The sequence below is a fragment of the Strix aluco genome, chromosome Z, assembly GCF_031877795.1.
Source record: "Strix aluco isolate bStrAlu1 chromosome Z, bStrAlu1.hap1, whole genome shotgun sequence".
NCBI classification, from domain to species: Eukaryota; Metazoa; Chordata; class Aves; order Strigiformes; family Strigidae; genus Strix; species Strix aluco.
The window spans coordinates 75,611,032-75,637,985 of NC_133971.1; the positions used below are offsets into that span (position 1 = coordinate 75,611,032).

General features: G+C 41.2%; 1 protein-coding gene across 1 annotated transcript in view; it reads right to left on the minus strand.

The window, feature by feature from the left end:
- Positions 1-6,000: 6,000 nt before the first annotated feature.
- Positions 6,001-26,954, minus strand: part of ADAMTS12 (ADAM metallopeptidase with thrombospondin type 1 motif 12) — a 172,316-nt gene continuing 151,362 nt past the window's right edge. Inside the window, exons 19-24 of the mRNA XM_074812055.1 lie at positions 23,987-25,126; positions 15,379-15,531; positions 12,562-12,735; positions 10,855-11,001; positions 8,987-9,140; positions 6,001-6,895 (exon numbers count right to left, since the gene is read on the minus strand). Coding sequence (XP_074668156.1) covers positions 6,660-6,895; positions 8,987-9,140; positions 10,855-11,001; positions 12,562-12,735; positions 15,379-15,531; positions 23,987-25,126 — 2,004 coding nt within the window. The 3' untranslated portion in view covers positions 6,001-6,659. The remainder of the gene's footprint in view (positions 6,896-8,986; positions 9,141-10,854; positions 11,002-12,561; positions 12,736-15,378; positions 15,532-23,986; positions 25,127-26,954) is intronic.

Here is a 26,954-nt window from a genome sequence, read left to right on the forward strand (position 1 = left end):
CAGAGTGTTAGTTATTCCAGTGACTTGCTTTGACTACCAGGGCCAGGGTTGTGTTGCATGAAGGCTAGGACCAGGGATGGGGACACACAGAAAAGAATTTGCAGTTTTCCTCTGGAGAAAAATGCCATTCAATTAGCTTTCAGACAGTAGGCGTTGCAGCAAAGGACAGTAATTTTATAAGCCAGCACTGTTTGTTATGAGTCTGATTCAGGCTCCCATATATTATAACATGACAATATATTTTTACTTCCAGAGCCAAACAACCAAATAATATACTTCCAAGCAAACACAGTGCATAAGAGGTAATTTAATCTCAAGCTTCATTAGTTCAGCTATTGTATGAAACAGATAACAGATGCAGGAGAATAGACAGAAAACATAGTCTTCCAATGCCTGTCATCTCTATAAATAAGCATGTGGGGAGCTTGAAGATTCACTCCTATTCACAGAGAGTCCTCATGGGTTTGTAATAAAGCATACCCTCTCTGCTAGTTCATTAATCAGTCTCCCTCACACTGGACCTTTCCCTACAGCAGTTTCCTATTAATGCCACATTTGCCACCACTCCAGCATGCCAGCTTTCCCAGTGGGAATTTCCCCTAACACCAGCACTACAGCAAACAGCAGTGCCCTTTGTCTAGGCAGTCCAACAAGCAGGACCACAGATGTGGCATTACAAGAGGACAGCACTAGGCGCCTGTTCACACCCCAAGGATTACTGCTGCAGTAAAGCCACAAGCTGCCCTGAAATGCTCACATGTACAGTGACCTTCACCTGCCTGGGACTCGCCTTCTCATTTGCAAGGAACTGGCTTGACCTCACATGCAGCCTTTTCTTGCTTCCAGCTTCCCCCAGCCTCTACACACAGAGCACGTTCTCTTTTTGCTAGCAGATAGTATTTACTCAAATACAAAAAAACCCCTAAGGGTTTAAAATCCAGGGTTCACCTCTTCTTTAATTTATTGAGACTTTGTGCTAAACAAGAGGGAATTCAGGGTTTCTGTTCTGCCTTTGTGGCATAGTAAGAGCTGATTCTTATACTGTGTCCTTTGCTCAGTCCCTTGGGCACTGTATTGGCCTATTAATTAGGAAGCTGGGCTCAACCTCTTCCCTTTCGAATCTGGAGGGAAGTCAGACTTCAGCCTCTCACAGACAAGGCTTTGGGGCAGGCCTCTTTGACTCATCAGTCTTCATGAGCACCAGAAGTACTGTTCTCCACAGTCCATATAAGGAGAAGGGATACACTCTATCTCAGCCCCCAGCCAAAGCCACTGAATCCAGCAGAGAACAGAAGACTGCTGAGGAACATCTTCTCACCTGCTTGTAACATGGTAAGAGAGGTAATTCCAGAGGGCTAGCAAAAGGCTGCCTCCCCAAAACACCCAATCCCTCCAAGTAACTATTTATCACTCTTCCAAATTTTTAACTGATTTAGTAAAAGCTACACCTCATAACGGTAACAGTGAACTAGCAGAAGCCTTCAAGACCCTTGATAAATTTTCTTTTTGATTTGTGTCTTTTAAGTAGGCATCCGATGGCAGCCCAGATTTTAACAACTTCCTGGTTTTCACATGTTCACCAGAGATTCCTCCCCAAACCCAGACACCTCAGTTTACAGAAGATGGTTGGCCACTCTGAAGGTACTGTAGCTATTATTCATCTCCCTGCTCATCCTCCTGCTGCCACCACCATGCCTGTAGGAGAAACTCATACTCCTTGGCTAACATATCCCAGATTTTTTCCTGTGGGTGTGCTGGGGATATCTGAATTTGTTCGTTAAGAGAAAAGAGGAGGTTGTGATCAATCACTCACAGAAATAAGCAATATCCTTGTGTGAGCTCCCCATATTCTACCACCTGCAGGTGTAAGGGGCTGTGCAGGCTGCTGTGCTGGGCAGCAAAAATAAATGACGTTTCTTATTAATCACCATTCTGTAGCAGAATGAGTCCCTGTAAACACAGAGAAAAGTGTCTGGCACCAAGTCCTGTTCTCCAGGGGAACATGATAACCCACTGAAAACAAGGACATCTAGGACATTCACTTCAACAGGGCTGAAATTTTTCCCTCTTAAGTCTCCAATGTACTGTGTTTCTGTATCCACAAAATTAAGCTATCTGTGCTTCTGCATTAAGTGCCACCATCTGGAACACCACTCCTCAAATCCCTACTTCTCTCTCACCATCATCATGCAAATGTGCTACTGCTGGCAGAGAAGCCTGCACACTGAGAAATCTCCAGCTAACAAGGTCTAGTTCTGATTGTGCCTCGATACCACAAAGTAGCTATTTTCACATTTAGGTACTAATGAGACTCACACCTATACACACCTCACTGCCTAGCCCACTAGGATTGCAGAGCACAAGATCAGACCCTATATGAAACCCAAGTGAAGAAACAAGTTATTCCAGGTTGTTGGTGAGGACACTTGTCTGGCCTTTGGCTTACCCCAGGCTGGTTCAGAGCAGGGCTGCTGTCACTAGATGCCACAAATCACTCACCTTTGCAGCCAGCAGCCTTAGAAAGGCTTAGAGAAGGAAGCCACCCAACATCCCCCTGTCAGTGAGTTGCAAGATGGTACATGTGAGTTTGAAGCACATGCAATGTAGAGTTTGCTGTCACTGTGTGTGACATTTAGAGTCTTCCTGAGCAGTGTCCTGGATCTCAAAGTGCCCTAAAACAACTAGTAGAATGGACAGATGGAGGTTGCAAATATAACGATTTGCAGACAATCAGCCAGTGATTACTTATGAAATGCAGTAGGTAACTTCTCCCTGTAGCTATCCCTGGATGCCTACATCTACATTACACACACTTAATTCTGCTTAAGCATGGGTAATACCTAGCATTTCTCATGTATTTCCATAAAACTGGTACAGCCACTGACTCAGAAACGCTTTTCTACAGAAGTCATGAGGTGAAATGGACAACCGATTGCTCAAATCCACCCATTCTCTAGGGACTCTATTTCTACTATCATGGAGGGAATCACTAAAGCCACAAGCACAATGTTTTCCCTGCATACTGATTTCATTTCAAGCTGATGCTAAGCAGCCAAAAGACAGTTCCTTTGGTGGATACTGCATGTTTGGCAAGGCCAAAGTGCAGCGAGCCATGCCACACAGTGCAGCAGACAGCGGACTGCTCGTCAGGCTGTGTGTGGTGCAGCAGGTCATCCAGGCCTGATGAGCCTTTGCAGAGTGGAGGGAGCATCAACTCATTTCTCAATCCAATTCACTCCTCTCCCTTACAGCACCTGTGCAGGATGCTGCCCCTGTGGGCTGGAGATCCACACTTTGTAATAAGGAGCAACTTCCATAGGATGTTATGAGGCTGAACCCATGGATGGATGCATGGGTGGAGTTTGGTAATGGAGTACAAACTGGTGGTGTTCTCTACCCAAGCATATATGCTTAACTGCAATGCCTGTGCTCCTGGGCTGTATCTCAAGGAACAGGGTTAGTGTGATTAAGTTTCTGGGCATCATCATCATCAATACTTGCAAAACTTGAGTACTGAAAAGATTCAGTGTGGGGGAGTGGCCATGATCATACTGTATACAAATCTTCATGAAAACAAATACATCCCACAACACACACAACAGACACGAACACATCTGCTGCCAAGGTGCTAAGGCACATCTGGTTGGACTAGAAGTGGTAAGATGTCATCTATTTCATAGGAAAAAACTAAACCTATTAATGTATATTTTTATTTAGCACCATGCTTTATTCTGCTACATTTTCCCTCACCCTTTTTAATTATGTCTTTTATGTTGGAATATGAAGCATCAAAATACCTCAACAATGAGGATTCCCCTGGAATAGAAAAGATATTTTCTAAGCTTTTTTTCTTTGGAACTCTATCTTATGAATCTTCTTGCACTGGAAACATAAAATACCAGAGACATCAGACATAAGCAATGCCATTTATTGAAGCTTGAAACAAATATGTCATCATAGTTTGCTTTTTAACCTTGAAATGTTAGAACAAGCAGTGAATGTGCCAAATACACATTTTCCTGAGCAACCTCTTGAAGCTGATGTGTCTCAGGCTAATATGATAATGTAAAGATATTATGCCTCTGCACTTAATACTCTATTCAGTTTTGAGAATAGTGACCATCTGGGTTAGGATCATAAATCCACCTTTACTTAAAAATAGTTATGTCATAAGAAAAGAATCTTGCTAAATGGATGGGAGAGATGACTGCACATATTATTAGCATAGAGAAGAATACTAGGCTGATGAGTAAGAACCTATGTAAAATACAGCAGTGGCACTGCTCTATTAAAACAGTTCATGTTGTTGTCACAGTCTTTTCCTAAAGTTTTAAGCTGAGCAACAGTGACGACTGTGCTTCCCTGGGTAAAAAGATTATTTTGATTAATGTCCGTAATATAATTTATTCACTTTTGTCCATTTCAAATAAGATTACAGCTCCCTGAAGAAAACAACTAAGTCAGAAATAGTTTTACTCCACACTAGCCATAAGGAACACTGGAAGGGACAAGCCTCCCAGGCACTCTTCCTCCCACCTGCACTATATCCACTCTGTCAGCTTCTTTCTCATTAGCCCACATATGTGATGACCCATCTCTGCTGACCTCTGTGGATGAAATGTTGCAGGTACCTCTGAGCACAGAAGAGTGTGACTCTGAAGTGAATCTAACTTTGTCCTGCCCAAATCCGAAAGGATGCTTCTGGGAACATCAGAAGCCTCTGCACCATCCACCAGTCTAGGTTGCTTGGCCATCAGAGAACTGCTTCGGATGTCGCAGCACAGGTTTTGCTCTGCAGACTGAGGCCAAGCCAAGCAGACGGGACACCTCCACTTCTTCACACAATTCAATATTTCTGTGTCCATGAAATAAGAACTGCCCAGATTTCTATTGCTCAAAGGGTCAGTAGCCATTCAGGACCTCAGAAGGCCCATAAGCACACTAAGAAATATAGAAAGCATTATGTATGGTATTGGCCAGCAACACCATAGACATGTATTATTTTAAGAGTAGGTGCACGCATGCTATATACACACATGCACACGCACCATTGTAAGTCATCCCCCATATCTGTTATACTAGCACCATATTTTTAACAGTGGATTTTAAGTTTCATCAGCACCTATAACTGGGGTTATATTGCCATCACAGAGGTTAATAAATCTAACCTTACCATGTTGCATATCCTGAACTCCCAGAGACTTCAAGTGAAGAAGTGAGCCCTTAGCCAAAGGTCACAAACCTATGAAAAAGTACAATTAGACTTGTGGCCACCATTAGGTTAATACATTACAGCCAGGCCCAAATATTTCTATTAACTTTCATAAAGGTCTGTCTAGAAATAGGGCTACTGCTAGTCATAGCTCTGTAACCATAGTGACACTTGGACGCATGGCTATGCGTCTCACTCTACACTGCATAAAATGTGACATTTCCCTGTATTACAGTCTCAAATTGTCAGGTAGCTAGAGAGTAAATCTGAGATTTTCAAAAGAGCATGAAGAACCAGGGTGTCCAAATCCTACTGAATTTCAAAGGAATCTAAATGTCAGACTCTGTCCAGCTCTTTTGAAAATGCCCAGCTTTGCTTCAAAGGGTCCAGTCTGGTCTCCCTGAAGTTTGTTCTGCCGTATTCTTCAGTAGCAAAACAGATACACTGTTTGGCTAGTGCTCTCCAAATGCCTGTGGCCCAGAGCTACACAGATACCATGGGTCACAGGCTCCTGTCCCAGGTGACCTTACCCTGACTATAAGCAAGGATTTGCACTGGGGGAAAAGTTTGCTGTGAGCGAGGTGATAGAGTACTCTTGTGGATGTGGGCTTACACTCTGCTAGGAGATCCTGGATTATATGATAGCTCTATCACTGAATATTTCTGTGAATTACATTCTCTCTATTAAGGTGGTAGATGCAAACAGTTTGCTTTCATGGTACCATGAAATGTTCCTTAGAATGTATTTGGGAACTTAACATCCTCCCATATTTGGTGTGATTTTCAGGTTACAGGAAGACACTTGTAGCAGAAGAAAACTGGCCAGGACAGGCTATTGCTGAGGTATCCTTTAGAGGTTTAGTCAAGTACTAAATGAACATTTTTTTTCTTTTGAAAAACCCAATGTTTCAATTTGGCCTGCATATCATAATCAGTTATTATAAAACTCTGCTTTTAAGTTTATGAAGTGAGCAAACAATTTAGAGAAACACTGCCACTTCACCTTGATTCCTAAAAACAGAAAAATGAGTGAGCATAGTGGGATATGGCCCACAGCGCAGGTCTGTGTCTGCTGTCCCGTTGGCAGCCTTCACTCAGCACTCTTGAGTAAGCGGTGCTGCTGTTTCAAGTTGGTTTTGGAAAAGAGATGGAAGAAAGAACAAGTAAAAAATTTTAAAGAATCAAAAAATTATTGCAAGCTCGTTTCTAGCCTCTTCTATGCATGCCTAAGAAGAACTAGCTGCTGGTACACTGCAAATTATGTTACAAATTTTGGACTATTATAGAGAACAATGTGAAGCAGTAAGTTAGGACTGATAACCCTAAAGGATGTGTTTTCCCAGTTTTGTTCACAGATTTCCATTTATGTTGGATGATTCAGAAAAAAAAGGAGGAGTGTGAAACCTGTAAACGGAAGCTCTACTCAAAGCAACTATATAAAAAACAGCTACTGCCGAGCAGCTTGGCTGTTGTTTCCTTGGTTTTGAGGTGATTTTCTTCTAGATTTAGCGTAGTTTTGTTGTTTGAGGCCTCGCTGATCCCAGTGTCTTGCTTTGTTACGAATTCGGGGCTGACTACACGTGAAGCAGCACTGAGTCTGTATTGACGGCAGCAAGCACTTGCCAATGCCTTTCAGCCTCTGGCAGAAGTGAACTGATAGTTGGTCTTTGCTGCAGGGTAGCCCTATGGTGGAGAAGATGAGAAGAATTAGCTATATTTTGCTGACATATTATCTATATTTCTAGAATTTTAAACTGCTTTATGCCAGAGAGTCATGCTTGTTAAGGCTATTATCTATGATGGCTTTCTCTTCCTTTGTATTACAGGTCAGCTTGATCCCCTGAAAGTTTAGGACATTAAACTTCACATGACCTTCTGCGTGGGAAAATACAGCACTTTTTTATTACTGTTCAGTGAGGCTTTACTTTTGCAGCAGACATAGCTGATCTATGTTTTTCACTTTAATGTTTCTGCTTTTAAGAACTGCCAGAGAAAGTCTAGCAACAATGATTTGTGAGTCTGGTACTTTCACATCCTTGTAATAGTGCATGTAAGACAAGCACAATGGGCTGGCAGTGTGCTGCAGAGCCATGCAGGGCAGGCAGAAGAGCATAGCAAGGAATGTGTAACTAACTACATGTTCAGCTTGACTACACTTCAATTTCTGCATCAGAATAAGCCAGGGACTGGTACTGTATGTATTTTGGTCCTGATAGGTCTGTGGCAGGTTTAATAAACTCAGATGTGTCAGATTTAGTTAGATATTACAAAATGGGGGCCCTCAGCTGGCTAGGGGGAGAGTCAAGGTTTGCAGAAACAGGAAGGTGGTGGATTAGCCAAGTACAAGACTGTTGTTTAGCAAATCCCTCAACGCTAGAATTAGGGAAACTCAATTAGACTAGTATAAAGGCAGTTTAAAACAGATAAAAGTACTTCTTTTCACAGCAGGCTGTGAACCTCTGGAACTTGCTGCCACAGGAGAGGGTGGAAGCACACAGTGTCACATGGCCAAAAAGGGATGCAATGTATTAATGGGAAAAGTTCCATAAATTTAAACTAAAAGGCGCTAAAAGGTGTGCCTTTAATAGTTCTAATATGTCAGTTGGGAATGCTGGAGGAATACCATGGAAATGAATCATAGGAAAGGACTAAACTCCTATATTCTCCCTAAGTATCATCTTCTAATGCCATTGCTGGAGACACAATATTGGGCTGCATGGACCACTGGTTTACCCAGTAGGGCATTTCTTATGTTTTACTGGCTCCTTGAGCTTTTATTCACAGAAATAACTATTACTAATCTGTGTAGGTAGTATTTGAATCTGCCTTTCCAAACATGAGAAGGGACAGGAGATAAGCAGACCAATTCAACCCTAGGGCAAAACATGTGCTAAAGATCTTTGAAGAGCAGGAGTGATGCATCACTCTCAAAGTGTATGCCAGATCTGCACTGCCCTCAGGAGACGACCTCTTGTCTCACTGCCAGATTGGACCCTTACTGCTGACTTGCTAAGAGGGAAGAATCCTCCTCCGAAAGGCCTTTGAAGACTCTTCCAGGACTGTGAGCCGTTGCTGTTCTTACCTGGGGGTATCTGCTGGATAGTGCAGTACACAGACTACAGATAAAGATACCCTTCTGTAAGCTTCCTCCCCTGCCGGTCCTTTTCTGGACTATTAACCATCTACACAACTGGGCTCCTGGGCCCTTGAAGGAGAGAGGTACACAGGACACCCTGAGTCACAAGAGGACTTTTCTCCACCTCTTCATTCTGGAGAGTCTCACCCTGTGGGAGACTGAATTCACAGTGTTAACACTGTATCTGGTTCACCTGCCAGTCAGATTCTTCTTACAGTGTCTGTCTCACTTTCTTTGCACTCTCAGCCCAGAATGTGCGGTTCCCATACGGTCTTAAGAAATGGCATCTGTTTGGACTCACAGCATGTCCTTCCACAGCCCTCAGAACAGAGTATGAGTTACCTAAAACAGGTCAGGACAACCAGACCTATTCATTTAGTTGTGGCATCATAAATTAGGGATGCATGCTCAGAGAACTGCATTTCCCATCACGGCAATACAAGGACAGTAGGGCTGGAGAACATGACAACGTGATTCTGCCAACAATCCAGCTGAGCAGTCGCAGGTTAGGCTGACCTATAATTACTGAGCCTGTAGTACTCACAACAAGCTGATAAATTGGGTCAGCTCCCAGTTTTTGCAGAATCTCAGCAAAAATGCAGAGCTTTTTGGACACTGATGCAGGTGTACTACCATACCTGTACTTTTCCTGCACTCTTGCAGATTGCATTTCTGATACTCCGTGGGCTTGGGTTTATCCACACACATACTGTCATCTTCAGTTTCATTAGTTTCTATATTCGTGCACTTCACAGGTCTTTGCTGAATGCCTCCTCCACAAGAAACGGTGCACTGAAAGAGAGTAATTTTAACACATATAGAAGTTTTTTACATGGAAATTGTGCAATATGCCAATATTTGAGCTGTACTGTGACAGGAAGCTAAAAATGCCATATGATCCAGAACCAACGACACTAAAGTATACTGTATATATAAAGTGTTCTGTATTCTCCATCCAGACACCTCCATGGTGCATCATGGTCAGATTTGGCAGGATACAGTGGAGGGGTAACCAGAGTGAGAGGACTGTTTTCTACAGAGGAGGATGAGGATGATCTGAAATGTCAGTTCTACAAAGTAAGAGAGTAATAATCTAAATTAGTACTGCACACTGACATCTTTTTCTTTGTTTTCTCACCATCTAAATTAAACATGAATAATCAATTGCAATGTTAGGTCTAGAAATGACCGAGCTGAAGATTTAAAAAAAGCTCAGTGAGATGTTTTTTCTCTGGTGACATTTACACTGTGGTTACCCTTTCTTTATGACCACAAAACAACTGCTAGCTTCTTGTTCTGGCTGCACACAGATGGCTATAAAAAAAGAGAACATTTTCAAAATATGCTCCTGTAATGATCTGTAAATGTACTTAATTCTTCTGACATCCCAGAGCATCTGAGAATTCCAGTTCTAAATTATTTTTCTCTTCAGATAAATAGTGGCCAGCAAGATACTCCAACAGATAGAGAATGCCAGCTAATGAAGCACAAGAGATGAAGACAGGACTGGTACCTCTTTAATTTTTCTGCAAATTATCCTGTCTATAATGTATATCTCTGTGCATAAGACTCAATATCACTGGTGTAAAGTACATGAAGAGATCTTAGGTATTCTTGAAGCAACTGTAAATAAATGTTTAAATTTTTTTTTTTTATAAAGTAAAATAAATGAGATTAATAAATCAGTAAATAGTTGCTATACATTTAGGTATTCAGCTGGTTATTTTACGCATGTCCCAACATCTACACTTCCACAGTGTTAAGTTACACTAACTCTACATTACATTATACTCTTATCCCATCTAATGGCTTTGTGTCAAAAGCAGCTCATTAAATTTTGTGTGATAAATGACTCTCCATTGTTTCCTTATTTGTGGTTCCTGGCTTTTGGAGTTCTTTCAATGTTCTCCTCTGCTGTAAGGAGTATTTGTAATGTATGAGTAGGTTTATTAAGGAAACTGGATGGAAAGGTTTATTAGATATACCAGTTTGTTTATAACTAAACATGTACTGCAGATACTGGAAGGTTCCCCAAAGATACGCCTTGTATTTTATAAATTAGAATTCCAGATGCCAAAGTAGAAGGCTATGGGTCAAAATTCAGCATTTCTGTTTGTGTGGGCAAGTCCAATACTCCACAAAGTTGCCTTATTGGTCACCCAACCCCCCTCAATAGTCATGAATGGTGGAAAGTTTCAAATGAGTAATGGAAAAATGTCAATGGTATCTCCTTTTTTATTAGAAAAGGAAAAAAAAACCTCATCCTCCAACAACATCTAATGCAGTAACAAAAAGTAAAAGCTACAATATCTATCACCTGAAGGAACTGAGATGGGCTGGCTCTGAAATGTTTAGTAGTATTTCCAAAAGATCTCCCATTGTAGCTCCAGCTGTGCACAGAAAACTATACTTGCCATAGGCACGGAGGTTCACAGACAAGTGAATAATATGACCAGTTATGGTCAACTGATGACAACAAATAAAACAAAAAAGAACTGAATCCTACCGGGCCCCATGCCTGGTTAATCCACTGCGTACAAGGTTGCCTGTTACATGATGCAATGGCACTTGGTCTTTTTGTCCAGTCACAGTAGCCTTCTTCTGGGCAGTAGATATGTCGCTTTTGCTGGCCACCACCACATGTTCTCGAACACTAACACAAGAGGTGCACAAACCCATGAGGAGAGAGGTGGGAATGAATGAGAACCCAAAACCAGACCATAAAGCCAGTAGGAAATGTTCTTTGTTTAGAAATGTGGAGCCACAGGTAACAAGAAGCACGTCACTGGCCCATGTCATTTAAAAAGATGTACAGGCTAGCTTGCATATCAAGTCTTACAGTCCAGACATGAAGAAAAGCTCTGCAATGAGACATTTATTTCATCATATGCTCAGAAAGAGACAGGGAAGAAGCCATTACTCGTCCAAAATACTTGGGGGAAAGCTGTTCCTGACATGTATTAATGCAAGGAATATAGGACAGCATGGAAGTGGCAACACAGAACAGGCGAAACAGAATTGCTCATGCAGCGCCACCGGCAACAGTAACTTCTCTGACAAGAATGAGATTGGAAGTCACGTGTCCGCTGGATTAATCTGTAATATTTACTGAAGATAGTACAAGTTCGTGAGATGCAACATCTCATTTTTATGAGGCAGTTGGGGACATTAAAGTTCACCCAGTCCATACAATAAATTAACTATCTGGCAATGAAAGCATCATACAAAGACAGTGACCCAGTTTATTTTTTAAACATTCTTTTGTCCACATTCTAGTATTACTTACCAACTGATTTTTTACTATTATTCACTAGGTCTGCAGTACAGCCTGCTTGAAATACACAAAGGACTTTATATTCTGATGTGAAATAAGGTGCCAGATATACCTTGAATAATGCATTGTTCCTGGCCTACAAGGAACTGCATCCCTAATGGACAGAGGACCAGAGCTGATATATGATAAATGAACCTCTTCAATTCAACTCTATCCAATATCTTTGGCATAAGGACAACTGCTAGGGTTGGACAAGTGTTTTTATAAAATATTTTAAGTGGCAAATGGGTGCAATCATTTGGCTACTCTTATCCTTGAAGTCCAAAAGCATCAGGTCCACAATGCTGCAAACATTGTGGCACTTTCTCCAAAGCTGCTTTTAGTGGAAGTAAACACTAAAATGTAATCAGACCATGTGCTTTAGCTGACATAAATATAAGCCTGGCTGCCCATGAGTTTGTTGGCACAGATTTATATTACAAACTGACCCGAAAGTCAGATTTATCTTATGTCTGATTTCAGTCTCTGGCCCCATAAAATTCCAGCCCAAAAGCGTAAAGGAAAATTCCAAATTAATCATAATAAGAAAGCAACATTAAAATGGCAGCAAAAGGGATCAGTCTGAATGAATCACATTTACTGATCCACTAGGATAGCTAAAACAAATCTTATTCCAGGCCATCTGCTTCTCTCTTTCAGGGTATGGTAATTTACAGCTCTAGCTGCATATCACATGCAATCCTAAGAATGATTCTGGGAAGTCTTAACAACATTTATGATAGTTTTTGCAGTAACCATACACAAGGACTGCAGAGCCTCTGAGTAGTACTAGCTGTGTGTCTTCCTTTGAGGGAGTTTACCTAACAGCATGGGACTTAACAGTCACTGTTAACTGACAGTTAATTGCTTGTTCCCAAAGCTTCTTTTAAAGAACAATACCTCATTCCAGGGCTCCACATGCCACTGCAAGCAAGGCTCCATGTTACAACTAGTGTTGAGTTGTGGTTTATATCCAAGTAATTGGCAATGAAAAGGCCTGAGAAGTCGCTTTTCACGAACATCAATGCAGTGAACATCTCGGGTCTTGAAACCACCGTTGCAGTTAGCAGAGCACTGTACACAAAACAGAAGGAGGCACATCTCCAAATGATGCTCCTCTGAGGGGCTGTCCCTTCCCCAGTCACAGAGGACAAGGACAGCCTGAGCATCCTGACTCACAGAAGGAATTTCCAGTCTACCATAACAACAATCTGTTGCTAGGCTTAAACACTGTGGTGTTCATCATAACAAATCAGAACACGCCATATCAATACTTCCCTTTCTTCACTGGAATATCCATTAATAACACAGATGCATATTTAATTAGGAAATCTTGTCAGCTATTTCCAAAAATGTCATAGTGAAAGAGTCACAATGCAATAAATACAAAAAATGAATTCTGTACACAGGGCAATTGTCAGTTGTTTAGTTTTCTGAGGGAGGGAGGAGGCAGGCACAGTTGCGTAAATTGATTTCTCTTTCAGCCATGGAAGAGGTAGGTGTCCATGGCAGCAGATTGCTCAGGCTGGCAAAAAACTGCTCCTCATCTTAGCTGTTACCACTGGGAGATAGTAGACTCATCCCACAGCAGCAGTTCCCACACTCACCTTCCTTGCTCTTCCATGGCACCAAGAGGATCCACACCAAAAGAGCAGTGTGGGTGTGAGAGAATGGGAGAGAAGAGAGACACCCTGAGCCTCACTCACAGCCTTTGAAATTGCTTCTCAGCTTGGAGCACTACTGGCAAGCCCTTCCAGTCTCCTATTTCTCCCCAGAGCTTGCTCCAAGGCCTCATGCAGCAGCACGACATTGTGTCCCCACCTAACAAGCCTAGGACCTCTCCTGCTGCTGAGTAAGAACTGAATTTGCTACCCTGAGGGTAAGGAAAAATATACACTTAATTATTCTGCCTTCAGCCAGAATTAAAGTCAATTCTACCAGTACCACTGAATAACCTCAGATCAGCTTTCATCTTTACTGCCATGATGCAATGTAACAACTGATGTTGTTATCCTTTGCATAAATAAGCATTCTTCAGCTGAACAAGGAAACTGAATATAATACTTCCCCAGGGAGCTGAAGGATGGATGGGAGTCCATGCTCTTGTTCACAGAAGCTTCTGTCCCTCTAAATAGAAGCAATGGACAGAAGTGACTGTGCAAGAAACTGAGCACACACGACCCCAAAAAATGTGCAAATTATATTTGGTATTAAACTTAGACTGTAAAATCTAGTCCGGAGCACCTCCCTTTTTGGGGAGGTGAATAATTAGATAAAAGGAACACAGAAAGCTTTACTACACTAGCAGGGAAATAAAGCCATTTTGCTCTGATAAGGTGACATAAAAATGTTTGAAACAAGTAATGAAAAAAACAATTGCCACTTGCAAAAGCAAACCAAAAATAGCCATTTTTATATATGAAATTGTAGTTAGGCTTTTATAGTTCAATCGCTGGAAAATAAGGGTGGGTAACACAACAGAAATCTGCTAGGAAAAGCCTTTTGTCTCAAATTGGCCTCACAATTGGACTGACACTTTAAAACATTTATTTCTCATAATACATTATCATTAAACCTGAATTCTAGCTACTTTCTGTGACATAACTATCATCCACTTGTTGCAAGGGCAATAACATTTATGAAGAAAAAGTGAAGGTGAAATACGCCCTACTGCAACTAGGACTGCAGAATGTCTATGTATCATTTAAAATTAATTTAGAAGGCTTAATGTAGTTATGTAATGCCTTGGCCTTTCCTGGACTGTCTAAACAGGCATGTATTTCATGTACAAATCAATTGTATGTCAAAAAGCTCAATAATATAACAGGTTTTGTAACTATAACCTTTTCTTTGTATAAATCTGCCCTCTAGTCCAATGGCAACAACATTGTCCACAAAAATGATACGTATTGAGAAAGTTTGAGAGATCTATCTTGTTCTTTATTAAATCAACATTATTTCAAATAGAATTTTGTAGTTTTTGAGTCTTGAAAAACAGCCCACTGTTTGAAGCCCCTGTTTTGGACAGTGTGAGGCAAAATGCAACAAGCTTCAAGAAGTCACCAAAACCCTTCCAGGTGTTCATCACACACCTTACAATACCAAAAAAAAAGAACTCAAACACAATTCCTTGGGTTCCACTTACCACTTTGGACACACTTTTGAGTCTTGACCAGGCCTGTGTATGTAACTAGGACACAATAAGACCCTAGCAATAGGAGGCATTCTCCCCAGAACACTTTTCTTTAGTTTTTGTAATGTAAAACTCAGAGGTTACATGAATGGGGAACAGACCATGTCACATAACAGATAACACACAGTGGCAAGGGTGAATAGAAACATCACAACTCCCTCTCCCAAATTCCCACTTCCTTCTTAAAATTAGGATATGCCTCTGAAGGCAGACATCAAAAAGATGACACATGCAAATATGTACAGCTTTGCCCTAGGATCTCAACAGATCACGGACACTGAGCCCTGCTTTAGCTCTAGATGTAAGAGTTAATGAGCACAACCCCAGGAAGAACAGAATTCACAGCAGATGTGTTTCCATAAATAACTTAGTCAGGAAATTAGTAAATTAGCACTGAATGGTCAACTGGGAATCATGTATGCATTCACTGAGTAAATAATTATTTTAAAAATGAAGTATTTAGAACTCCCTACTCTTTGAAGTTAGCAAGCTTACTGTTCACACACAGCTCTGAATGAAGTTACCTTGCTCCAATTTCCTGTTTTCCAGCTAGCGCATGGACGAAGATAACATTTTCTTGCAGGATCAGGCTTTTTTGTGTGATGACAGTGAGATGTGTTCCTGCTGCTGCACTCCACGTGTCTCCAGAAAGCCCCCATTCCACAGGTGGTAGAGCACTGCACAAGGGTGAGAGGAAAGCCCAGGAGCAAACTCGTTAGTTTCTGGAAAAAAATCCAGGAACTTAATATAAATATCTAGAGTAATTTTAGATGACCTAGGTTATCTGAGATACTCAAAAGAAGATTTCAAATTCACCTAAGTCTTACTTAAGGTTCTGAAGGAGAGCTTTCTGTTGCTTTGTTAATACAAATGCTGATTTATACCATGCACTGCTCTTCTTCAGCAAACTCCTGCTTACTGAGAGATTTTAAAACTGTACTAGCTGTTCCACTGTTTCCTTCTGTTATCTTTGGGGATCCAATGCGAAATGTTATTGCATCCAGTCTTCAGGACTATTCCCTCTCTTATCCCTAATACTGCTGACAAGATATTCAGCAAATTGAGTGCGTGATGCTGAAAATCTGAAATAAATTGGGTGAGACTCTTGGGAAAACTGTACAAGAAAAGAATTTTTGAAATTATGAATTCAGAGAGTGGTTAAGTGTTTCCAACATTTGAGAGGGTTTTAGTGTCTGAGGTAAGAGAATATTGATCATGCCAGTCCAGATCCCAAGAGTGCACACACTTCACAAAAAAGTCACTACCATTGTATTCAGAAGCAGGAAGGGCCAAAAAGTGGCTGGAGACACCCCTTTACCTTTTTCTCCCTTAAAAAGGGAGGGACGGTGAACTATACACAGAGTCAAATCTAACACACGCCAAGCAGCCTGTAGTTGGCATAAAAAAAAAAAATCTTGGATTAAGTCAGCAAAATGATGACGAGAGTGACTGCTATTGTGTGGTTGGAACACCCTACATGGAAGTAGGAAAGTTAAAAAGGGAAAGCTGAGTAAGTGTCCTTGGAAAGATAGGGAAAGCTAAGCTGAAGCTAAGGCAGGGAAAAAAAAAAATTGAAGATGTGGAGCTGTTATAAGATTCCATCAGAGATGTGGAAAAATAGTTAATGGTCACAACAAAGAATTTTGGGGAAATTGCAAATTATTAAGAGTGTGAATCTGCAATGCCTCTGCAGCATGTCAGCTCCAGCTTCTGAGATTCCTGGGACATCTGTCCAAGATGCCACAAAGGTCTTGTTGGAAGGGACTGCACTACTCAGTTTTGCATAGTCATATATCTATCCAAGACAACTAGTCTGTTCAAGAGGATGGACTGTCCTTGTCTTGGTTGCTGACTGTTTGATGGCTCCCCTCAGTCCTGCTATACCAGTCTGACAACACCAACACTTTACTGAAGGGTTGCTTAGTTTTTGACTAAATCCCCATTCTGAGTACTCATGAGAAGACCAAAGACAGCTTCTGGGACGATGCTGGGCAGATCGTACTTACAAAGCTTTATGGTCTTGTCTGAGGGAGGTGTAACACAGCAGGATTCTTTCAAAAATTGTCGTGTGCAGGTACAGAGCCAAGAGAGAAAGGCATGATGCTGCAAATACTACTGGGAGAAAGCTTTAGCTTTCTTGACCATTGTTCCATGCTACACAAAGGAGACCAACTGCTCTGAAGTTCATGAAGACTTATTGCTTTTCCCTTTTGTCATTCAGGAACCAAGACTTCCTCTTGTCACAATAGATGTCTATTACGGAGGCAGGAAGTGCAGGTGACTTTTCATGACCAGTAACAGAGATGCAAAATGAGCTGATCTGGTGGTAATGGGGTATCTTTGGTACCCAGAAAGACCTTAGAAAGGGAAAAATGACAACCCAGAACCTGGGACAGTAGCAAGAAAGAAGTTAAAAGTTAGAGACAGAAGCATCGGTGTCATTGGGCACTGCTTTGCCCTACTCTAATTAGCACTCTCTGGGAGGTTAAGTGCCAACACTGTTATGGCACACTTCACATCATTCCATCTCAATGACTATCACTGTTCTGGGACACTATTTGCTTACTACTATAGACATATGCTAAGGAGCAAAGAAACATCAGAATATTGGTAGTTACTAAAAGAGAAAGATAGAGAGCATAGCAAGAGATTCATCTAGGGATGTGGCAGTCTTGAAATATCAATGCCCTGGAGAGATATCATCTAAAAACAGGGCGACATTTTACAAAGGACAGGTAAATAGAAAGAGCAAAGTCAGAAAACTGTAGACTAAAAATGAATTAAAAGTAACAAACAATAAGAAAAGGTTATGTGAATGTTATAATCAAGCTATGTGTGGGAAATAAAAAACTTTTATTTCATGAGAAAGATAATAGCTGACTTATTTACAGGATCACAGAATGGTTGAGGTTGGACCTCAACATCCAAGGACCTTTGGATGTCATCTTGTCTAACCCCTCTGTTCAAGGAGGGCCACCTAGAGTCCATTGTCCAGGACTATGTCCAGATGGCTTCAGAATATCTCCAAGGATGGAGATTCCACAAATTCTCTTTTTTATCACCTTTTCTTCTTCAAACTTGGAAAAAAAAAAGAAGTTAAATGTTCCGGGCTTCACATAAACTTAATTTTAACAAGAAACAATAGTTTGCATGAGAATAGCAAAAGACTACTAAACGAGTAAAGAATAGTAAAGTTAGATGCATTAAGTATCTTCAAATAGATTTCTTCGGTTCTGTGAAACCAAATGTATTGACTTTACCTCAATATTAATTCAAGTGTTCTTGAATAATCTTTGAACTGCTGAGAATTATTTTTTAAAATAAAAGGGAAAAGTCCCAGAGGATTTATTTTTTAAAATAAAAGGGGAAAGTCCCAGAGGATTAGAGAAGAATATATTTTAAGTTATCTTTAGGAAAAGACAGATCTCTAGCCTAATGGAACACTTAATCTACTTCACAAGAAGATACAAAAGCGAAACATTAACCAGTCAAGACCAAAATGGTAAATACTAACAAAGATCATAAAGCAATAAAACAGCCCACATGGACCTATCTAGAACAAATTATTCAACTCAATCTAATATCCTTCTCTGACAGGGGTAGCTGGCTTAATGAAAATAGAGAGGCAGCTGATATGCTGCATTTTGACATGATCACAAAGAGCATTCTTTTAGAAAATGATGGAAATATGGTCTAGGTGAAGTCATTACAAGATTGGGGCACAGCTAACTGAAAAACTGTAATAAAGCAGTCCTCAGTGATTCAGTGTCAAAATGAAAAGACATTTCAAATATGGTCCTGCAGGTCTCTGTTCAGAGCCAAGCTCTCTTCAGTATTTTCATTAACTAATTGAATGATGAAAGACAGCATGCACTTAAAACATTTGCAGATGATGCCAAGTTGGCAGAGTTGGCAGGAATGTTGGAGGACACAATCTGAATTCAAAAACATCCCACCAAGTTAAAAATTGTAAGAAAACAGTAACCTGAAATTCAAAATATATGCAAAATACTACATTTAGGGAGAACTTTTTATACATACATACATATTTATATACACACACATACCCCCCAAACAACAATGAGAACATCTGTTAATCTAGAAATACGGTATTAAGGGATCCTGGGTTTACAATGGACCCCAAATTGAATTAATCAAAGTGGATGGTTACTAAACAAGACAAATCTTATCCCAACATTCACAAAGAGGGTCATATATAAAACAATAGCAATTATTCCATTTTATTTGCCAGGTGTCAGCTGGGGCCATAATGAACATCACTGATGAAGAAATATATGATGAAACTGAAGCAACTCCAGAGGCAAACAAGTCACCAGATATTTAGAAAACAAAAGGAAAATCTGAAAAGAATCAGATTGTTTTGTTTAGAGATAAGACCCTGGAAAGTTATTAAGAAGACAATTTTCTTCCATGGTCTGCGTATAAAAAATAGAATCTTCATTTTCAGTACAGAAGATGTTGGTTATGTATAAGGAAAACACTTCTAATGGAGACAGTGAATGACTGGGACAGACTGTAGCATCCCTGTATTACAGACTTCTGTTTGGGATGTGCTGGACTTGGCAGCAGAACCTTTGCCTGGACTTTCTCTTGTAGGCTCTTTCACCCAGCAGATCTAAATACATGTCTTTTGGCATGTGCAGGAGGAAATGTTTCACTTGTCCCACTTGAACATGGGAAGCTAAAGCCATTCTCACCTGGCCATAGGAAGGCATAAGATGAAACTTCAGATTGCTATCAGGAGTGCATGTCCTGAACAACTGCTGATGTGGTGGTGGCAGAATCAAGGTCTCCTGGCTGCATCCAGACAGGAGGCACCAACATGATCTCGGTGGCCTAGCTGTGCCTCCACTACCATGGGACACACTAAGTCATCTCTTGCTGTCCTTTTTAGGCCTGCATTTCCATTAATTTGCATCATTCCAGGCAGACCCAAAAGCAAACAGGTACACGGAAACACACCTTTGATAGCCTTGTCTATCAATACTGAGACACAGAGGTAGATCAGCACAAGATTTCCAGATCTGGACCCTTGACTGCACTGATTAGCTTGGTTTAAAAAGGCCTTCAGAAATGTAAGTTGTTCAGATACCAAAGTCTCTCACTTTAGATATCATGATTTGAAGAATGTAAAATCCGTTAGCATAAAAAGAATTCTGTGTACATAATAAAATATTACAGTAGGAAGGATATTAAATAGAAGTTTGTAAAATGTGAGTAGGCCCCCTGATGACTACATTCTCTTATTATACTTGCTAGAATTGGGTGGCTGTCCCCTCACCAGCCCTGACCCCACAGCAGCTACTGTCTCAGGACACAGCAAGGTAACAGCACAGAAATCTAACTGTCAAAAAGCCTGGTGCAGGATATTGATAAAGAAAAGACAATAGCAATACTGAAGAAATAGTAAGCACTTCTCTGAGGCCACAGAAAACTTTGCAATCTATATTGCTCCTGCATAGAAAGTAGAAGTTACCCAAGTATTATAACCACCCAGTAATGGCCAGGTATCAGGGGAAACTGGGACAAGTCATCATCTTTCAGAACAAGTATCTTCCACATGCTTTACACATCAAAAGACTTTTCAAACTCCCTGTAAACTGTACATGTTTCATTTACTCAAACAGAAAGACAGCACTTTTGAAAGTGAGTATTACAGGATGTTAGCACCTCTTCTGACTGAATTTCATTACCTTTAGAAATTAAAAAGTTCATTTTGGCACAGACATTAACACAGATAAAATAACTGTTCATTTCTACATTCAAACAAGACAGTGTTACACTGTAATTATCAGCTGCTGTATCCAAAGAATACTGTACAACTACAACAACTGGTCTGATGATTTTAATTTCTATGCCAACCAGGCAAAATGTTCCTACTTTACCACTGCTACAACCCAGTTTCAATATACAATCACCTAAACTTCAAACAAAGGTGTAGAACTCCCTATTACAATGCCTCCCCATGGGCATGCGCTGGATAGATTATGAACCCTGGATATACCAATTTAACTTTGGACTAATATTCTTATCTTTACTTTGTAGATTCAAACTGGTTTTACCAGGCTGAATGCTGCTCTGAGTTCAGAGGCATTTGCTTAATGGTGGATACAAATGCTGATGGTGGGATGAGATAGAAATGCACCACAAAAATCTGTTATGTAAATAGATGACAAAACATATGTTTAAGTATGTCCTGGTTTCGGCAGGGATAGAGTTAATTTTCCATCTTAGTAGCTAGAATAGTGCTGTGTGTTAATTCAGTATGGGACTTGGTATCAGGAGAATGCTGATAATACATCGATGTTTTCAGTTGTTGCTAAGAGATCAAGGGCTCTCCCACTCTCCCTGTCCTGCCCGTGCACAGGTGTACAAGAAGCTGGGAGAGAGCACGGCCAGAGCACTGGACTCAAACTGGCCAATGAAATATTTCATATCATGTAATGTCATGCTCAGTATATAAAGGAGGGGTAGTTAGGAAGGAGGGGGTTCTCTCTCTCTTCTGGAATTGCAGTTGTGGGATCTTGGTATTTTGGGATCTTCGTTATTTCGGGATTGCTAGCAAGGAACAGGCTGGGAGTCAGTCAGCGGGTGGTGAGCAGTCACATTGTGCATTACCCGTTTGTACTTTCTATTATTGTTATTGTTTTATTTTATTACAATTATTAAACTGTTTTTATCTCAACCCACAAGTGTCCCTTTATCTCCCCAATTCCTTCTCCCATCCTCTGGCTGAGGAGAGGGTGAACAAGTGGCTGCGTGGTGTTTGGCTGTCAGCCAAGTTCAAACACAACAAATTATCCCCGTGGTATTAGTGTGCTTTATACAGTAATAAAACTAGCTTACCTACATGAGCCTGGTCATGTACTAAGTTAGAAAACAGACATAATTTATAGAAAAATTATATGTAAGTGAAGGTTAGAACATAAGAGCACATCCACAGCTAACTGGCATTATATACTTATTTGGAAATACAATCATATCCATTTGGTGTCTGTAGGATTCATCTAAAAGCTTAACTTCCTGCTGTGCTCTAAAACAAAACCCTTGAGGTATGTCTGGTTACAGTCAAACCTGAATGTCAAGTCCCTGGAAGAGTTTAGAGCCCAGTAGGATAGGATAGGATAGGATAGGATAGGATAGGATAGGATAGGATAGGATAGGATAGGATAGGATAGGATAGGATAGGATAGGATAGGATAGGATAGGATAGGATAGGATAGGATAGGATAGGATAGGATAGGATAGGATAGGATAGCAGAGCAGAGCAGAGCAGAGCAGAGCAGAGCAGAGCAGAGCAGAGCAGAGCAGAGCATATTTTCAGTTGAAAGGGACCTACAACGATCACCTAGTCCAACTGCCTGACCACTTTCATGCTGACCAAAAGTTAAAGCGTGTTACTAAGGGCTTTGTCCAAATGCCTCTTAAACACTGACAGGCTTGGAGCATCAACCACCTCTCTGGGAATCCTGTTCCAGTGTGTGACCACCCTCTCAGTAAAGAAGTGCTTCCTGATGTCCAGCCTAAGCCTCCTCTGGCGCAGCTTTGAACCATTCCCACATGTCCTGTCGCTAGATACAAAGGAGAAGAGATCAGCACCTCCCTCTCCACTTCCCCTCCTCAAGGAAGCTGTAGAGAGCAGTGAGGACCATCACCTCTCAGCCTCCTTTTCTTTAAACTAGACAAGCCCAGAGTCCTCAGCCACTCCTCACAGGACTCACCTTCCAGCCCTCCCACCAGCTTTGCTGCCCTCCTCTGGATGCATTCAAGGACCTTCACATCCTCCTTAAACTGTGGGGCCCAGCACTGCCCACAGCACTCAAGGGGAGGCCGCACCAGCACTGAACACAGCGGGACAATCACCGCTTTTGACTGGCTGGTCATGCTGTGTCTGATGCACCCCAGGCTGCGGTTTGCCCTCTTGGCTGCCAGGGCACACTGCTGGCTCACCGTGAGCCTGCTGTCAGCCAGCACCCCCAGATCCCTTTCTGCAGGGCTGCTCTCCAGCCACTCCTCTCCCAGTTTAGACCTGGGTCCAGCGTTACTCTGTCCCTGGTGCAGAATCTGGCATTTGTTCTTATTAAATTTCATCCCATTAATCACTGCCCAATGCTCCGATCTATCTGTATCCCTCTGCAAGGCCTCCTGTCCCTCAAGAGAGTCAACAGCACCTCCCAGTTTGGATCATCAGCCAACTTGCTAATGGTGCACTCAACTCCTGCATCCAGATCATTGATAAATGTATTGAATAGGACTGGCTTTAGAATCGAGCCCTGAGGAACACCACTGGTGACCTGTCACCAGCCAGATGTAGCCCCATTCACCACAACCCTTTGAGCCCTGCTCTTCAGCCAGTTCTTCACCCAGCACACCATGAACCTGCCCATCCCACAGCTGGACAACTTGTCCAGAAGGATCCTGTGAAGGACAGTACCAAAAGCCTTACTAATATCCAGAAAAACTACATCCACCACCTTCCCTCCATCCACTAGGCAGGTGACCTTATCATAGAAGGGTATCAAATTAGTTAAACAGGATTTTCCCCTTGTGAACCCATCTTGACTGTGCCTGATGATTACGCTGTTCTTTAAGTGCCTTTCAACAGTACCCAGTATGATCTTCTCCATAATTTTTCCAGGAACTGAGCTTAGACTAAGATGTCTGTAGTTTCCTGAGTCTTCCCTCACACCCTTTCTGTACACTGGAATGACATTGGCTAGCTTCCGGTCAGCAGGGACCTCCCCAGGGTCCCAAGACTTTTGGTAGATGAGAGGGGTGTTGCCATAACATCCACTAGCTCCTTCAGTATTCTGGGATGAATCCCATCAGACCCCATGGACTTTTGAACACTCAGCTGATACAGCTGGTCCCTTACAATTTTAGTGTCCAGTTTTGTGTAGTTTTGCAGAACCCATAAATACAGGCACATTCTATGTAAGCAATCCAGTATTAGATATTCCAAGTTACCATTTTTTTGTGTGACAAGTATTTACTTTGAATGTATGATACTCATTTCAGATAATCGTGACAAACTAAGAAGCTTTATTTCCTCAGCAGTGGTTCAGACAGCTGTTCACACTCTATACTTCTTAGGAGTGAAAATTAACTTACCTCACTCCAGTTGCCTACTATCCAGTAGGCATCACCAGGCAATTTGTTCGATGCTATTAGGTGGCTGTTTTCTGTGACATTCGTTAAAACACCCTCAGATGTTGCACTTTGCTTCCTGAGAGCATGCTTGAGAACTGACGATTGTGTGCTGGTGTCAGGTAGCTTCATTTCTCTTCTGTTGTCAGTCTGGTCCCTGGGTACATGACCAAACACTGTGGGCATTACTGTAACCAATGCTTGTGGGGTAGTTACTTCTACAACAGGCACATCAACTTGCAGATTGATATAGTTTGCTGTTGTTGGAAATGTGAACCCTTGTGCTGCTCTGCTAACAGGAAGGAGTGTAGAAGGGTCTCGGTGATGAGATGCTGTGGTGGGCTGAGAAGTCATGCTCTCGTTTTGAAGGACAGGAGAGCCAGTACCTTGGGTTGTACTCCTGGTTCTGATTTCAGGATTGAGTTCTGTGCTGTAAAGGAGATCAATCGGTTTCTCACTGCCTCCAAGTGACCCATCAGTGTCGTCAGATTCTTCAGTTAAGTAATCATAGCTGGAAGTTATTTCTGGATTACTGGTAAAAGAGGAGACAGGAGTGTCCTCACTTCTTTGCACCTCACTCTCTACAGTAGAAACTGGCTCACTTTCAGAAGTATTTTCAGCATGTCTTATAATTTCAGTACTTAAGCCATTATGAAAAGGCCATGAAGTAGTATTTTGGTGTGAACTATTTTCAGTAGAAACAACTGGATAATTGTAAATGTCACTTGCTCCATCAAAATTATTTTGTAATGTTCTGTTGACTGTTTCTTCTTTTTCTGAGACATTACCCAAACCAGAGGACATAGGCAAACAGGGAGTTACACTTTCAGGCTTGAATATTTTTGTTGTTGTAGGGGACCTTGTGCTTGGTATGGGTATTCTGCGAGGAGGACTCTGTTTGGGATTAGTAGTTGTTTTTCTGATTATGATCCTTCCTCTTCTGGGTGCCATTGGGGGTATCAGAAATCTTCCAGCAGAAGGACATTGCTGGAGACCACACAGGGCCTTAGAGTTTGGTCTCTTGGAGGTATCACATGGCTCATCATTATTTTTGGCACAAGTGACATTACGAGTCCTTATTCCACCACCACATGTAACCGTGCACTGCAAATGAAACAGAATTAATATATCTCCCCTCTTTATTCTGCTGCACATACCAATAAAAATAAGTATCAAATTGCATCTGTTTATAATAAAGAAGCATCATTATAAATAATCAATAACAAATCTTCCTGAGTAACAAGCCTTTCATTCTAGTGATGTTCTGCTATCGTGGAGCTCTTTCCAAAATTTTAGAGCAGTAAACGTCACCTTGGGGAAACAGCAGTGAAAAAAGACTACATGATAAAGACAAAATATGAAAGTAATATGCTAGAATTCGATTTCTTCAGTCAATCACAAAAGTTGTTTAGCCAATATCTTTTCCAACAGGGTTATAAAAAACAGACTAAAAACCTGCTATCAAAAACATACCTGACTGGCTCAGTGCTGGCGACTCACAGTGCCACAAACCTCCTGTGATCATCCATGCAGCTCAAATATCCTTGTCGACTTTATGGAATGGATTTTTCATTCAGTTTTAGTGCAACCACCACATACTGCCAGGGCTGCTAGCATGTGTCTCCTAAATCACAGGCTACTGAAAGTAATTAACCTATCTGGCTTCTATTTAAATGGAAGCACTGTTGTGTTTAAAGAGTGCTGGAAACTAAGGAGACACAGTTTTTCTGTGATGTTTTTCATCCTCAGTCCCACAGGGACAGCCATGCCTTCAGTAGCTGTTGCTCCACTGAGGACTTTCTGAAATTTCAACACACTTCTCTGGTTTGAGGTACTAAGGCTGGATGACTGGTTGAGTATGAATGGAGATGTTACATACCACCTACTGGAGGAAGTCTTCCTTGGATGTGATGAAGCCTGATGACAAGCTATGTCAGCTGGCTTAAAGCAGGTGCTCAACATGAAGTGATGAACGCTCTTATTGCCAGCACTTTAAAGCCCCTGGGATATCTAACCCTTTTTAGAGCTAGTCTGGGTCACAGAGCAGTAGAAACACCAGTGACCTTGTGCTACTGGGGCACTCTCTGTTGTTAACACCTGTAAAATAACATCAGCTCTGCAGCAACACGAGCAGGGAAGAAAGCAGAGTAACCTCAGAGTGGATATGTTCATCAGCTATTCTGTCTGTCCTCCTTACACTTCCAGCTGTATAGCACATTTAAAGTACTCAGAGCTATGCAAGTTTACATCAGTTGTAATCTGACCTCTGAAGTTACTTAGTAAAGGATTTTGCTTATTGATGAAGACAGCAACTACTAACACTATGTTGCCGGTTACGCAGAAATACAACACACTTATTTTGTCTGACTTTGCCACTTGGATGATTTAGATTAGCATTTGTGTGAGTTAAAAGGAACATCCAACCTCATTAACTTTTTGTGAATGGCTGTCTCCCAGAATTGGCTTTGAAAATCTCTGCTTTAGATTACAGCCATATACTAAAAAGAGATGTCAGAATGGCTACACCACTCTATCCTCATTATCTGTCTAATTATGTATGTTCAGTTTATAAGACATAGAATGATTTTCTAACAGACAGATAAGTTCAAAGCAAAATGAAGCTTTGCCTGTACAAAATCTCTCCCTTGCATTCATCAATAAAGAACATTGTGCAGTTACAAGTCTCCTAACAATCCTGTCATTTGTGCAGCTGAAATAGTCTGTGCTAGGCTCCCTCCCCAATTCTACAGGTGTAGAAATTTATTTTTGTCACTAACTTGCAAATTTAATCCAATGACATATAAGAATCAGCTGTATTCTGTCACAGCATGCCATTTCAAGATAGGAGTGTAATCCCAGTCTATTTTTAACACTGGTAGTTAAAACATGGTGGCTACTCAATTCACAAAACAATCAACATTCAGTGATGATG